Here is a 14,959-nt window from a genome sequence, read left to right on the forward strand (position 1 = left end):
AGCAGAATGAATTCTGAAGTCTACAAAACCATTTTGTCTGGCAATTTACAGAAAAATGCATCCAAACTAATTGGGAGAAGCTTCATCATGCAACAAGACAATGACCCAAAACACACTGCCAACACAACAAAGGACTTCATCAGGGGGAAAAAGTGGAAGGTCTTGGACTGGCCAAGTCAATCACCGGACCTTAACCCAATAGAGCATGCATTTTACCTCCTGAAGAGGAGACTGAAGGGAGAAACCCCCAGAAACAAACAACAGCTAAAAGAGGCTGCAGTAAAGGCCTGGAACAGCATTTCAAATGAAGAATGCAACAGCCTGGTGAAGTCAATGGGTCGCAGGCTCAATGCAGTTATTGCAAGTAAGGGTTATGCCACCAAATATTAAATGTTATTCACTTTAAGTTAATTTAATAATGTCTGTTCCAATACTTTTGCTCACTTGAAAAGTGGGTGGGTTCAAAGAAAAGGTGCTCTGTCCTGAGTTGTTTAACACATCTAGATGTAAATACCATGAAATAAAAGCTGGAATTCTGAACTTTTGTCTCATATTCATCTTTTGATCTGAAACCCAAATGTCTCCAGTGTACAAAAAAAAACAAAGGAATTGACCTTGCCGTTCCAATACTTTTGGAGGGGACTGTATCTCCTCTTTGGCCTTCCTCGCTTTCATTTGCCTGGCAGCTCCATCCTCAACATTCTCCTTCCAACATGCTCTGCATCTCTTCTCAGGATGTGCCCATACCATCTCAGTCTCATCTCTCTTAGCTTCATTCCCAAGCTCTCCACATGTGCTGTTCCTCTGATGCGCTCGTTCCTTATCCTCTCCAACCTCCCATCGCAAACCTTAACATCCTCAACTCCGCCACCTCCAACTTTGCCTCCTGTCTCTTCGTTAAGGCTACGGTCTCCAATCCGTACATCACAGCTGCTCTCACTACTGTCTTATACATCTTACCTTTCACTTTTGCTGGGACTTTCCTATCACAAATGACTCCCGAAATCCTTCTCCAACTGCTCCACCCTGCCTGCGCACTCTTCCTCACCTCACTATTGCAGCCCCCATTTTCCTGCACAGTTGACCCCAGTTCCTCAGGCCAGGACTCTGCTGTCTATCTTCATTTTAACAAAGGACACTCATTTCAGGATTGCAACGTACGCATTTTAGCCAGAGAGGATAGTTGTTATGAGCGAGGAGTTAAAGAAGCCATTTTTGTCAACCTGGAACAGCCATCACTGAACAGAGGTGGTGGTCTAAGACGGCCTTTCTCAACCGGGGTGCCGTCTGGCTTCGTTAGGGGTGCTGTCAAAAAATTATATATTCTAACACTGAAATAAATAAAATGAATTAAAATTCCAAAAAAAGATAGTTACACTAATGCAGATCATCGCCACCTCATGCATGATCAAAATTTGTCTCACGACCCCCTTTCCCATGTCACAACGTCACTGCCGGGGTCAGCATGACTGCGTATATTTTATATGGGGGTGCCTTGAGAATTTGCATACTTCTGAAGGGTGCCGTGACTGAAAAAAGGTTGAGAAACACTGGTCTAAGACACCATTAACCAGCCACCTACAATGCAGTCTTTGGCACAATTCCCAGACAACTGAATGCACACCAAAACCCAGCTGTTTTCAGTGACTCACAGGAGGACAGAGAGAACCAACAACCCAGTTATCCGTTCACACCCAGCCCCCAGTGACCCACACCAACAGGATGACTCAATGACACCTTAGGATTGCTTTTCATCCATGAGAGGATAAATACCTCATTCATTTCATCTCATTATCTCTAGCCGCTTTATCCTGTTCTACAGGGTCGCAGGCGAGCTGGAGCCTATCTCAGCTGACTACGCGCGAAAGGCGGGGTACACCCTGGACAAGTCGCCAGGTCATCACAGGGCTGACACATAGACACAGACAACCATTCACACTCACATTCACACCTACGCTCAATTTAGAGTCACCAGTTAACCTAACCAGGCGGCACAGTGGTGTAGTGGTTAGCGCTGTCGCCTCACAGCAAGAAGGTCCGGGTTCGAGCCCTGTGGCCGGCGAGGGCCTTTCTGTGCGGAGTTTGCATGTTCTCCCCGTGTCCACGTGGGTTTCCTCCGGGTGCTCCGGTTTCCCCCACAGTCCAAAGACATGCAGGTTAGGTTAACTGGTGACTCTAAATTGACCGTAGGTGTGAATGTGAGTGTGAATGGTTGTCTATGTGTCAGCCCTGTGATGACCTGGCAACTTGTCCAGGGTGTACCCTGCCTTTCGCCCGTAGTCAGCTGGGATAGGCTCCAGCTTGCCTGCGACCCTGTAGGACAGGATAAAGTGGCTAGAGATAATGATAATGAGCAGTTAACCTAACCTGCATGTCTTTGGACTGTGGGGGAAACCGGAGCACCCGGAGGAAACCCACGCGGACACAGGGAGAACATGCAAACTCCGCACAGAAAGGCCCTCGCCGGCCACGGGGCTCGAACCTGGACCTTCTTGCTGTGAGGCGACAGCGCTAACCACTACACCACCGTGCCGAAGAAGCCTTTCGGATGAGAGGTGAAACATCTTCAAGAACCTTCAAGCAAGTCCAGTTGCTCTCTTTTACCACCCACAGTTGACCCCAGGTTAAGATTCAACTATGAACTATTTAACATTTCCTAGGTGCTTATTGACATCATTCTGAGAGATTAACTTTCACAGAGCAAGCAATGAGCAAGTAATAACACTTAAATCAGACCAAAATGTATTAGTGATCTGGCACTGAGAATGAATGAATGAATGAATGAATTTCTTTGACACATCCACTAGCCCTCTGAGATAAAGAAGTGTTAAGAGTAAGGGCAGGCAGTCATGCCACTTACACACGTTTTGATAAAAACTCGTATGATTTAAGCTTAATTTGCTTTGAAAATGTGAAGATTTTAAAGCTGGTATACTTTATTTACACCAAAACTTGCATTATCTAAAAAGGCCAGTGGAAAATATCACTATAAGATACCTTTAGTCGCTGAGTGGTGATGTTACTCTAAGGGCGCAGACATGTTGGATTCGCGTCATCACCTGGCTCATAAACATTTAAATATAACATTTGCATTTGAAAAAAATATCCTAAAACAATAACCTTACACTAAATCACTTTTATGTCAAATCTGATGTTCTTTCTATTAATTAAGCGTTAGTTATACAGTAGTTAGGTATTTTGTTTCCCGTCGAGCAGAATACAAGTGAACACACAGGGCGAGGAAGGCAGGAAGTAGTCCGTCGGCTAATTGTTTCCCCCCCCGAACCTGCTGCGCTTAGAAAGAGTGCAGATTCATCCTCAACATTCTGATTAGCTGCAATGACGCATTGAAAAATCTCAGAAGGGATTCGTTTTTATTTTTATTATCATTAGTTATTCATTTTGCGGCAGGATTAGCGCGGAGTTGTGGCTGAGCTAGCTGGGTTGTGAGGAAACTGGGCGCGTTAGACGAACAGGAAATAGGACGTGAAGCGAGTTAGCTTAGCTGCTTGTGCTAACGCTGCTATGGCGGAGGTAGCGGGGCCGTCCAGTGAAACCATCACGGAGACGGTGCAGACTGGAACACCGCCGCCGCCCCAGCAGGTGACCGAGCATCATCTTCCACATCTTTATTCATGATTTAAGGGGAAGTTTGTTAAAGATGGAGGTATAAATGTTCCTCGAGGTCGGTTAGCCTGGCTAATGAACTTAGCAAGCAGCGAATTGTATTAATACTGACTGCTAACTCTGAATAATCTGTGTTACAAATAAATGGGTTGTAGAAATACTCAGTGATTTTTATTAAAATGGTGTCCATTATGGATCCTCTAGGGGTCGGCTGATTTTTTTTTTTTCTGGGCCGATATCGATACGGCTACTATTGATCAAGGAAACCGATAACCGATATTTAGTCACGTGACAATAAAAATCAAAGTTATTAGATTAAGAATATTTCTACTACACCAGAAAGCACTAGAAAAGACCTTTAAAATGATCCATGAACCAACTATCTATGACAAATATTAGTATCGGTAATCGCAGGCCTAGAAATTCATGTTTTTTCACCAGCCAGCCGGACTAGTTACCTTCCAGAGTAACTCGCCAAACAGGAAATCAACTCGCCAAAATCTGTTCATTCTGTCAAAAATAACGCAAAAGAGAGTAGTTACCATTGTTCATGACTAATGTGCGTTTATTTCAAGACCCGAGTATTTTGATACTGTTTTTAAATACATACATGAGAACAACACAGGGCAACATAATATAATATCAACAAATAATAATATATTGGAAAACTTGGCAACTGGCGGCACAGTGGTGTAGTGGTTAGCGCTGTTGCCTCATAGCAAGAAGGTTCCGGGTTCGAGCCCCGTGGCCGGCGAGGGCCTTTCTGTGTGGAGTTTGCATGTTCTCCCCGTGTCCGCGTGGGTTTCCTCCGGGTGCTCCGGTTTCCCCCACAGTCCAAAGACATGCAGGTTAGGTTAACTGGTGACTCTAAATTGAGCGTAGGTGTGAATGTGAGTGTGAATGGTTGTCTGTGTCTATGTGTCAGCCCTGTGATGACCTGGCGACTTGTCCAGGGTGTACCCCGCCTTTCACCCGTAGTCAGCTGGGATAGGCTCCAGCTTGCCTGCGACCCTGTAGAACAGGATAAAGCGGCTACAGATAATGAGATGAGATGAAAACCTCCACACCTCTATTGACTCACAGATGAATGGATGCAAATAAAGTTTCTATTCATCTTCATCTATCAACCCTTGAGTTCTGCTCCATCAATTGGACTCCATCAATCATTTATTTATGAGAAATTGAAAATTAAAATTATACTGTATATATTTTCATTTTTAAATGATTAACTTTGAATATATATCCTCCACTGATTAATTGTTTAATTATTCAGTGTGTCTCCTGTATGGTATTTAATGGTCAAAAAAAAGATAATTTCAAATAATCCATAATTATATCTAAATTATAGAGCCCTATGTTTCAAATCCCTAAACCCCCATTACTAATTAGTTAATTAATACAGCCGGTAACCTAATTAGCAGCCATTTGACAGCTTGGTATTTCCTAGATAACTTTCCCCACTCCTACCTCACTTCCTGTCAATCCACACGCACGTTCCCCGCCAGCACACGCTCGGCTATATAATGAACACCATCAGCAACAATTCAAAGATTTGGAAATTACCACACACTCATCGTAAATATACAGTTGAATAATGATCCCACCAACAGAAATGTCAACAAATCCACGTGTATGACACGATTAAAACCAATCATAAACGGCCGTTTACTTTTCAGCTCAAATACATAAAGTGGTATTGGCCGGTTTCGCAAGTGGAATATTGCGCATGCGCACATCGCTCTTTCCGAATAGAAACATCCGGAGATTCATCAAAACAATATGTCGAGAGAGATGCTTCGGAAATCATGTGAATAAACTGATAAATTTTGATATGTAACCCGAATATCGGCGTATTTTGGCACTTGTCCAATCGGACAAGTAACTGAGGCCAAGTTTACATTAGACCGTATCTGTCTCGTTTTCTTCGCGGATGCACTGTCCGTTTACATTAAACCGCCGGGAAACGGGAATCCGCCAGCGTCCACGTATTCAATCCAGATCGTGTCTGGTCCGGTGCTGTGTAAACATTGAGAATACACGGATACGCTGTGCTGAGCTCTAGCTGACGTCGTCATTGGACAACATCACTGTGACATCCACCTTCCTGATTCGCTGGCGTTGGTCATGTGATGCGACTGCTGAAAAACGGCGCGGACTTCCGCCTTGTATCACCTTTCATTAAAGAGTATAAAAGTATGAAAATACTGATGCAAATGCTGCCCATTGTGTAGTTATGATTGTCTTTAGGCTTGCCATCCTTCCACTTGCAAGTGGTAAGTGATGTGCGCTGGGATCACACACACAGCGGCTCAGTCCCGAATCACTGCTCGTGCGCTTCACTCGCGCGCTCTGTGAGCTGCGCAGGGCCGGAGTGCGCACCCTCCAGAGGGCACTCGCTGTTCAGGGCGGAGTGATTTGGAGCGCAGGATGCCTGCGGAGCCGAGCGTATCCGTGTATTGGTGTTGCTGTGTGCATGCGAATCGCTTTAAAAACGTTAATCTGATGATCCGCTGATACGGTCTAATGTAAACCCCACCTGAGACGATGAACTTGTCCGACATACAGTATCACTTGTCCCGGACAAGCGTTAATGTCGAGCCCTGCAGATGCCTCGGTCAGTATTTTCAAGACCTCGGTCACGGTATTTCATGATACAGACCAACCTTAAGCTGGTAAATAATATATAAGAAATAAACTACAAATTTAGAGAATTTTTTTTAACAGGTTTGCAGATGTACAGTTAACATAAATGTATTACAAAGGTGGAATTGCACAGGTAGTGTTACCCAGGTAGTATAGGCCATTTGCGGGAATTGGTCACGTGTCAATTTTCCCCATAGCAACAAGCCCATGGTGGGCAAGCTAACTTGACATTCCTCGACAACCATGAGTTTGACTGACGATGCGAAGCAATCCATTTCTATAATAGCTGTTTTTACTTTTCTCCTTTTTTTTTTTTTTGGACCTGAATTTTCATATGTACCTGGAAAAAGTTTGTGGTTTTAACTTCTGTCGTAAGTTAAAGCGAATCATTGGCCGTAAAAGAGAGTTTTTTGGACTCAAGTTGGTCGCCGCCGACAGAAATTCACGTGCGAAATGGCGGATATATCTGTATTTTATATATCTGAATTTATTTTCAAGAATCTTCACACGTTAAGCGAATGATAAAAGGTAGAAAAGGAGAAATAATAAGTTATAAACATACCTGAGAAATCTGCCATTTTGCACGTGAATTTCTTTCAGCGGCGACCAACTTGAGTCCAAAAAACTCTCTTTTACAGCCAATGATTCGGTTTAACTTGCGAAAGAAGTTAAAACCACAAACTTTTTCCAAGTACGTACGAAAATTCGGGTCAAAAAAGACAGTAGAAAAGGTAAAACCAGCTATTCTAGAAATGGATTGCTTTGCATCGCCAGTCAAACTCTTACGGTTGTCAAGGAAAGTCAAGTTAGCTTGCCCACCACGGGCTTGTTGCTATGGGGAAAATTGATACGTCACCAATTCCTGCAAATTGCACAAGTAAGTAGGTATTATTGCCCAAGAGCCATTTTACCCATGTATAGCTAGCAGTTCGCTGTAAAGTACTGATGCTGATAGTCAATGAACACCGTATACGTTCAGAGGGGTTTCTATGGATGTAGACGTGATCTGGACAGGATTGTTCACAATTGTGAGGAGTTTTATATCCCTTTTTTATTATATTTCTGTAGTCCGTGACGTCTGTATTTTGTCAACCACCTACCGTATTTTCTGGACTATAAGCCGCTACTTTTTTCCTAGGTTTTGAACCATGCGGCTTATACAAAGGTGCGGCTATTCTGTGGATTTTTCTTCCACCGCTAGGGGCGCTCTAACCGGAAGTAGAATCAAAAATAAGATAGACGAAAAATCAATGCAAAGAAGAATTAGCAGATCTTTAGCAGATAGAACACGCACGACAAATTACTAACTGGTAATTATTTTCAAATCCAGCGAAGATGATTAAAGTGACTTGTGGTTTCAAACACAGGAGAAATGAAGGTAAATAAATACCGGTTATTTTCTCTTGGTTCTGTTCCGTTTTAATCAGCAAAGTTGCTGCCGTGTTAAAAGGCACTGTTCGGAAAGAATCTGTTCAGGTACATACATGTACATTTACAGTACAAAATCGTTCTGTACATGCAGTAAATATCTAATTTTTCAACATAGATATCTGCGGCTTATAGCCCGGTGTGGCCTGTATCTTTTTTTTATTTTTATTTTTTAAATAGAGTGGATGCGGCTTATATACAGGTGCGCTCTATAGTCCAGAAAATACGGTAAATATGAAGACTTGATTAGGACTCCTTTAACTGTTTATTCCGGTCCAAATGCTCTGTAGTGGCAGATTCTACCATAACAGAGGCCAGTTAAGTCCCATCTCCTTAAATTGCTGAATTGATTATTTTGATCATTCTATTAAGTTTTTCTAGTAGCATTTGGGGTCTTGGACATTCACAGTAAATTTTAGGACAGTAGTCCTGGTAACTAATTAATAAAAGCCTGACATGACAGACATGCTAAATGACAATAGAAACACATCGGTTTCTATCATCAAAACCTGACAGACAAACTAACGTCTACCATCATATTCTGACAGACACTCATAGCAACAAACATTATTAATCTGACAAATTTAGTAATAATATTAAATACCTCATCACTAGCACCAAATAATAAAATAAAATATTGAAATAAATAAAATTTATTTTCAAAATTGAAATATCAACAATAACACTACGTTCACACTGCAGGCTGAAGTGACTCAAATCCGATTTTTTCGCCCATATGTGACCTGTATCTGATCTTTTATTGACAGTATGAACAACACAGATCCGATTTTTTTCAAATCCGACCCAGGCCGTTTGGATATGTGGTCCTGATTCCGATTCCTATCCGCTCTTTTCATATGCGACTTCAGTCTGAACCTCCAGGTCGCATTCATCCGACTTACACGTCATCAACAAGCCACAAACGTCACTATTCTGCGCTGAAGTAGGCGGCGGGTCTCTCAAAAAAAGTTACAACATGGCTTTGATGTTCCTTTGAACGGAGGTTGCAGTCACTACCCCGCAGAACGCCTGAGCCAAAACCCTTGCCCTCTTCCTTCTCAACCTCCTCCTTAACATCAGGCTATTGTGCATGTTCTGGCTCCGTCACAACAACAACTGCATCATCGCCAGGTACTCCATGCTGGCTACTGTCATACACAGGAAACTTTAGGTTACTTCCGTAAACACTGGCCATGCTCACTGCGTGTGACGTCGTCGTATCCTGCAATGCGCATGCGGAACACTTTTAGGTCGCTTTTCGTTCATACTGAGGATCACATACAAGTCGCATATGTTTGTTAATGTGAACGACCTCACAAAAAAATCGGATTTCACAAAAAAATCGGAATTGAGCATTAAGCCTTGCAGTGTGAATGTAGCGCAATTGTCAGAACAGCGACGATAGACACGACTGTGTCACTTTCGCGGGGAAATAACACATTGAAACGGCCTGTCGGCTGAAAGGGTCGCAAGCGGCTCTGATTTCTCTCAACTTACGATAGTTTTCCTCCAGAAAACTTTAAATATGAACGCACAAATATATTCTCAATGTTTCTATGGTCAGGATAGCTGACTGAAAATCTTACCTTGATTTATTTGATGAAATCTAGCTGTCAGAACTCCAAGTCTTGCCCGGAAGTAAATGTCTGCCGTCACAAAAATCACGCGCAGTAGAATTTCCTCTTTGCGTCCGTCAACATGTGCGTGCTGAGGGCTTGAATTTTGCTATCGTCAGGTGCATTTGACTGACAGACTGACGATAGCATTTTTTAAAAATAACTGTGGGCTTCTCTCGTGAACGAAATAGTTTTTTCGCTGTTAATCTATTTCAACTCTATCTGTTGACACCCAAAAATGATAAAGCCTGCTTCCACACGATAACTACCAAAGATCCATAACGGCCGAGTCTATCGTCAGGTCATCTGACAGAAATTCACTGACGATAGCAACAGGGATAATGAAAGGGATTTTTAAAATGGGAGTTATGTCTGTCAGATATGTCAAAGAAATAGAACTTTATTCTTTAAAAACCTTTTATTGATATACTCAGTGCATTTTTAAATGACGTGCTGTTTTAGAAGACCAAATACCATATCTTGAAAATATTACCTCACTGAAAAAAGGACAAGAAAAAATTCTTATTTTGTGGGCAAGTGGTTAATGGATCCAGTTACGGTAGAATCTGCGTAATAGGAGCCGTGGGGAGGGGTCCTGCACGTGACCATCCTCATCCCGCCAAAAAAAAAGTAAACTACAAGGAAAAACTGTACGTTTACCGTGAATGTGACGTTTGTCGTTTGTACAATAATTCAATTCTTACTCACAACCTACTGTTTAATATTAAACACTTTGAACACAAACTCTGGCAGTCGGTCGTCCTTATCTTGAGGTGTGTTTGCGAGAGTGAGTGAGGAGAATTATGACCTTGGGCTTTTATTTATTTATTTATCCCCCCCCCTTTCCACCCAGCTGTATTGTTCAACCTTGACGTTTTTTTACCATGATTCGTACATTTCCTCTCACTGTGGAAGTGAAAACATGTGCTGTTTCGTTTCCTCACTTCTCACAAACACTGACAAGCTATTTGTTTGGATTTACTTGAAAAGTGGTCCGACGTTTCTGCCAGTCCAGTAGCGCTGTGGGCGGGACGCTGAGCCAGACTACAGAAGGATGTTTTTTAAATTATAACCAAAAACGCTTTTATCAGCAATGAAACAAGTTCAAGTGCCAATTCCGGTAATCCGAAAAATGCTGAATGTCGGCTCCGGTTATCAGTCGACCCCTAATATCGCTGACCTGTAATGCATTACGCTCGCCGGCCACTTTAATAGGAACTTGTTCTTGATTCTAAAGGGGTGTTCATACGGCACATATTTGCATTGATGATGTATTTTGTTGCGATATATCTTACACTGGTGTAAATTTTGTGGAGCGTTCACACGTCACAACCCTGCTTACTAGAGAGAAGCGTGTTAGCACTGGTGCAGCCCCACTTGCGTTCACACGGCAGTTTTTGCGACCGTGCTATACGATAGTAATAATGCGGAAATGAAATATGCGCATGCGTGAAAATGTACTTCCTTTTCCCGGTTGTCATGGCATCACCAAGCGCCGGGAAAACAACGTGGATGAAGACACCAGTGTTGCCAGATACTGCTGACGTTTTCCAGCCCAAAATATGTTCAAAACCGCCCAATCTGGCAACACTGGAAGACACGCAGTTCTGTTGTTGTTGATATTCGCCATTTTGGAAGCGCAAAATACCAGGATGCAAATTATGCAATGCCCGTATGTAATCAACTCTCCTCACGCGTAGCGAGTCTACCCCTGTAGCGTTCAGACATCCCATTGTATATCGGTGCTGCCCCGCAAACTAGCATTTACTCCGGAGTAAATTTCTTAAACCACCTCCCGAGCAGGGTTAGATTTGCACCGGTTTAAGCAGCTTTCAGGGGCGACACCGCTATAACTTTGTACCGTGTGAACGCTCTACCGGGGCAGCCCCGGTGCTACACCGGAGTAAAAGTTGTCATGTGAACACCCCGTTTGATTCCTGTTCTTGGCTGCAGGACTGGAACCCAATGTGTTATTCTGCTGTTGCATACTGAAATGCTTTTCTGCTCACCACGGTTGTAAAGAGTTGCTATGAGTTAGGGCCTCTGCATGCTCTTGCAACAAGGCTTTCGCAGATAGCTTTTCACAGACAGTTGTAATTTATCATTGAGCGGGGAGTAATAGGCGTGCGCGATGTTATTCACCGCCACAACGCAAGGGGGCGCGAAATCGCTAGGAGTAGTTGGTGGGTGTGGTTAGTGGAGTGTTTATCATCCGGTTACTTAAAATGACTAGAACTGGAGTCGTATAGATGTACGTACTTCCTCACTTCCTCGATCAACCGCTCTTTGTGCTGCTCCATCTTTGCTCGTGTTTTTAAAAATGCCGGTCGTGAAAACAAAACAAACCGGGAAAGTAGGGAAGCGGAAGTGCGTGTACAGCGGATGTAGAGTGGACCAATCAGAGCCCTCTTGTCTGCGACGCTGTCTGCGAGGCTTCTGCGGTGGTCACAATTTTTGGGAGGTGCGCGCAGAGCGTCTGCGAAGGTGGGGGGCTACGCAGACGCCATCTGCAAGGACTGCATTGTCAGCATAAATTGGCCTTTACTATATCCTTCCTGGCAGCTCAAACCAATCTGGCCATTTTCCTCTGAGCTCTCTTATCAACAAGGCGTTTCCGCCCACAGAACTTTTTTTTTTTTTTTCCCTCCCTCTGTGTGAAAACCCCAGGAGATCAGCAGTTTCTGAAATCCTCAAACCAACACCCATGCCACAGTGAAAGAAAGTCACACTTTGAGATCACAATTTCTCCCGTTCTGATGTGTGAACATTAGGGCTGTAACGATACACCAACTCACGATTCGATTCGTATCGCGATTTTTGACCCACGATTCGATACACCCACGATGATTTTTTAAATGTTGTTTTTTTAAAGTAGTAAATTTGACTTATTAACATTTACTTACTTACATTAACTATTTAATAACAAATAATTCAGACCACTGCAGAGAATGAGTAATATGTATGCAAAAATGAACAAATGTATATCCAAAGATTGTTTTATTTCTCAAAATAATACTGTTGAGCCGGAAGCTCTGTGTTTTTCGGTTCTGAAAAAGTCATTTTTCCAAATCGTGTAAATCCGTTAAGATTTTTTTTGGGGGGGGTGGCGCTCTCACTCTCATAGGGCCAATGATTTTCTGTGATTGCGGAAAACAGATGGAAATTACGGAATTTTTATGGTGAAACATTGCTCGCGTGTCAAAATGTAACTGCCGCAGAAGGCTTCCGCCCAAGCAGACATGCCTTCAGTGTTGCCAGATATTGCTAACGTTTTCCACCCCAAAATATGTTCAAAACCAGCCAAAAAGCACCTAAACCTGCCCAATCTGGCAACACTGCATGCCTTTCCGGTCAAGTGATTGTGATTGGCTTGTGGCACACCTAGCCAGCCAATGAGCTGCTTGTTTACAGATTCGCTCCCTGCGTCGCAACCAGAATGGCGACCGCTTAAAAGAAACGAATGCTCTGCCAGTGGCGAGTGTGGACGTTGCGTGACTCGCAGAAGATTGTCGCAGGTCGACGAAAAAACGACTTACTAATAGATATAAAAAATAAAAGTAATTTAAGTCAGTTTAAAATGTAATTTAAATAAGTTCAATTCATAAATTGAAGTTTGGAAGCGCCTCTGTTTTTGGGCTGAGGAGAAGCTTGAAAGGGTGTACCGCGATTCTGCCGCCTTGTATCGCGACACGGATCGTGGCTCTGCGTATCGCGATTTCGATACGCATATTGTTACAGCCCTAGTGAACATGGAACTGAAGCTCTCGATTCGTATCGTGCGTCGTGCTGCTGATTAGAAAACTACATTACGTTAGAACAAATGCTGCTGTTCTAAGAAATGAATCACGCGACAGCGCTGCGGTGTAAACGGCTGCATGTCAAACCTTATTTCTCGGTCCTACAGGAAGGAAGAAGCTTGACGATCAAACTTCGAAAGAGGAAGACTGACAAAAAGGTGGAGTGGTCCAGTGACACGGTGGACAACGAACACATGGGTCGCAGGTCCTCGAAGTGTGAGTACACGCCAGCTTTCCAGCGCATTGAGTACAACTCGCTCCTCCATTAAAAGCTTGATCAGACTGTGTTTCGCTCCCTCACGTCTACAGGTTGTTGCGTTTACGAGAAGCCCCGACAGTTTGGCGAGTCCTCTACAGAGAGCGAAGGAGAGGATGAGGAAGGGTGCGGTAGCGCGCACTGCATTCTCGGCCACGGGAGAGGACACGGACAGAGAGGGGACAGCGGTGGCACCACTACGCCCCCGAGCTCCGGTGGAACAAACCCTCACTAATCAGGAGTGAAAGAGCACTGGGTGGGCTGGTGGCAAAAAAAAGAAAATGCGGCACGGACACGTTCATAATTTTACATCCGGCTACTCACAGCAAAATAAAGTCACTGCGTTGTTTCAAATTGCGATTCGATGCAGAGTGAGAGCTTTTAGTTCATGCAGGTTGATTTTATTTTTTTAATTTTTTTTTTCCTGCTGTCATTGTGATTAGTGAGAAAACAGCTGAATGCTGTGGAGAATCTTTTTGGGATTTGTTGTACATAGGATATGGGTTTTAATTTTTTTTTTTTAATTCAATTTTTCTATTTATTTGCATCTTTCAGATCAGTTATATCTTGTTATACATTCTCATTTTAACGCAAGTGAAGATCAAGCCAGTGGTTATAGTAAATCTATAAAATAAACAGAAAAACACATTAGATTTTTGTTTTAGCTGATGATTTAGAAAGCAGGGTCCATTCCAAAGACTTGAGGTGAGACTCTGCTCACCAGGAGACTGCTGCTGATGATGATGATGATTGTATTACAGCTGGAGTAGACGCAATTATTAGAGCTTATAAAGAGGTAATGCGCTGCCTTTTTTTTTTTTTTTCTCCCCCCCATCCTCAGTGAGTACATGCGACACTTCACATAGTACGTTAACGTTTTCACTCATTTACATGAACACGGCGAGTCATTTTCTTCATGTCATCACGTTTCCTAGTGACACTACTGATTCTTTTCTGACAATCAGACGAGTATAGCTAACGAAGGCATTGTGCATGTACGTACTAACGGCAGGAAGCTTCACAGTTGCGCTGGAATTACATTTAGTATTGCCTAAACCGACTTCAGTATCAGCTGCATCTCTATTTGAAAGATTAAAAGGAGCAAAGGATCTAATGTTCAAATCAGTACCATGTGAGAAATACTGTAAAATCCCAGTGATGTCAGCATGTTCAGTAATAAATAAATGAAAAAGCGTTTGGTACATATGAGGCGTGTGAATTTCTGAGAGAGAGCAACGATGAAAGAGATGACTTGGCCAGCTGAAATGGTTATAATGCATAAATAATACACGTAGAATCAATTATTTAAGTTGTACATTAAAGCGTCTTCCTTAATGAAGTATTTGAAGGGGAAAAAAAAAATGCTATGTTTCATCCGAACTCTTTAAACGGCTTGTTTGAGATATAATGCACATGACTAAAAAAATACACAGTTTAAAGGCAGGGAAGGTAATTATGAACAAAACCAGAAAGAGTAATCAAGATTTTGAAAGAATCCAAATGAAAAATCCCGCCCCGTCTCCAAAGCCACTCTTCCAAAACACATGAACGCGCACTGCCTGACTCCTGAGTATCGAAGGAGGAGCAGAGCG

The 14,959-nt window shown here is 42.9% G+C and overlaps 2 protein-coding genes across 2 annotated transcripts in view; one reads left to right on the forward strand and one right to left on the reverse strand.

The window, feature by feature from the left end:
- Positions 1 to 3,175, reverse strand: part of vars2 (valyl-tRNA synthetase 2, mitochondrial) — a 64,670-nt gene extending 61,495 nt beyond the window's left edge. The window contains 1 exon segment of the mRNA XM_060904674.1: positions 2,998 to 3,175. The gene's annotated coding sequence lies outside the window, so the exon portion shown is untranslated.
- Positions 3,176 to 3,258: 83 nt separating this feature from the next.
- On the forward strand, positions 3,259 to 14,569 carry ppp1r11 (protein phosphatase 1, regulatory (inhibitor) subunit 11). Its single transcript, XM_060904675.1, has 3 exons — positions 3,259 to 3,603; positions 13,219 to 13,327; positions 13,421 to 14,569. Exons 1-3 carry the CDS (start codon positions 3,526 to 3,528, stop codon positions 13,600 to 13,602), a joined length of 369 nt encoding a protein of 122 aa, XP_060760658.1. The 5' UTR covers positions 3,259 to 3,525; the 3' UTR covers positions 13,603 to 14,569.
- The last annotated feature ends 390 nt before the right edge of the window (positions 14,570 to 14,959 follow it).

Source organism: Neoarius graeffei, chromosome 22 (genome assembly GCF_027579695.1).
Source record: "Neoarius graeffei isolate fNeoGra1 chromosome 22, fNeoGra1.pri, whole genome shotgun sequence".
Classification (NCBI taxonomy): Eukaryota; Metazoa; Chordata; class Actinopteri; order Siluriformes; family Ariidae; genus Neoarius; species Neoarius graeffei.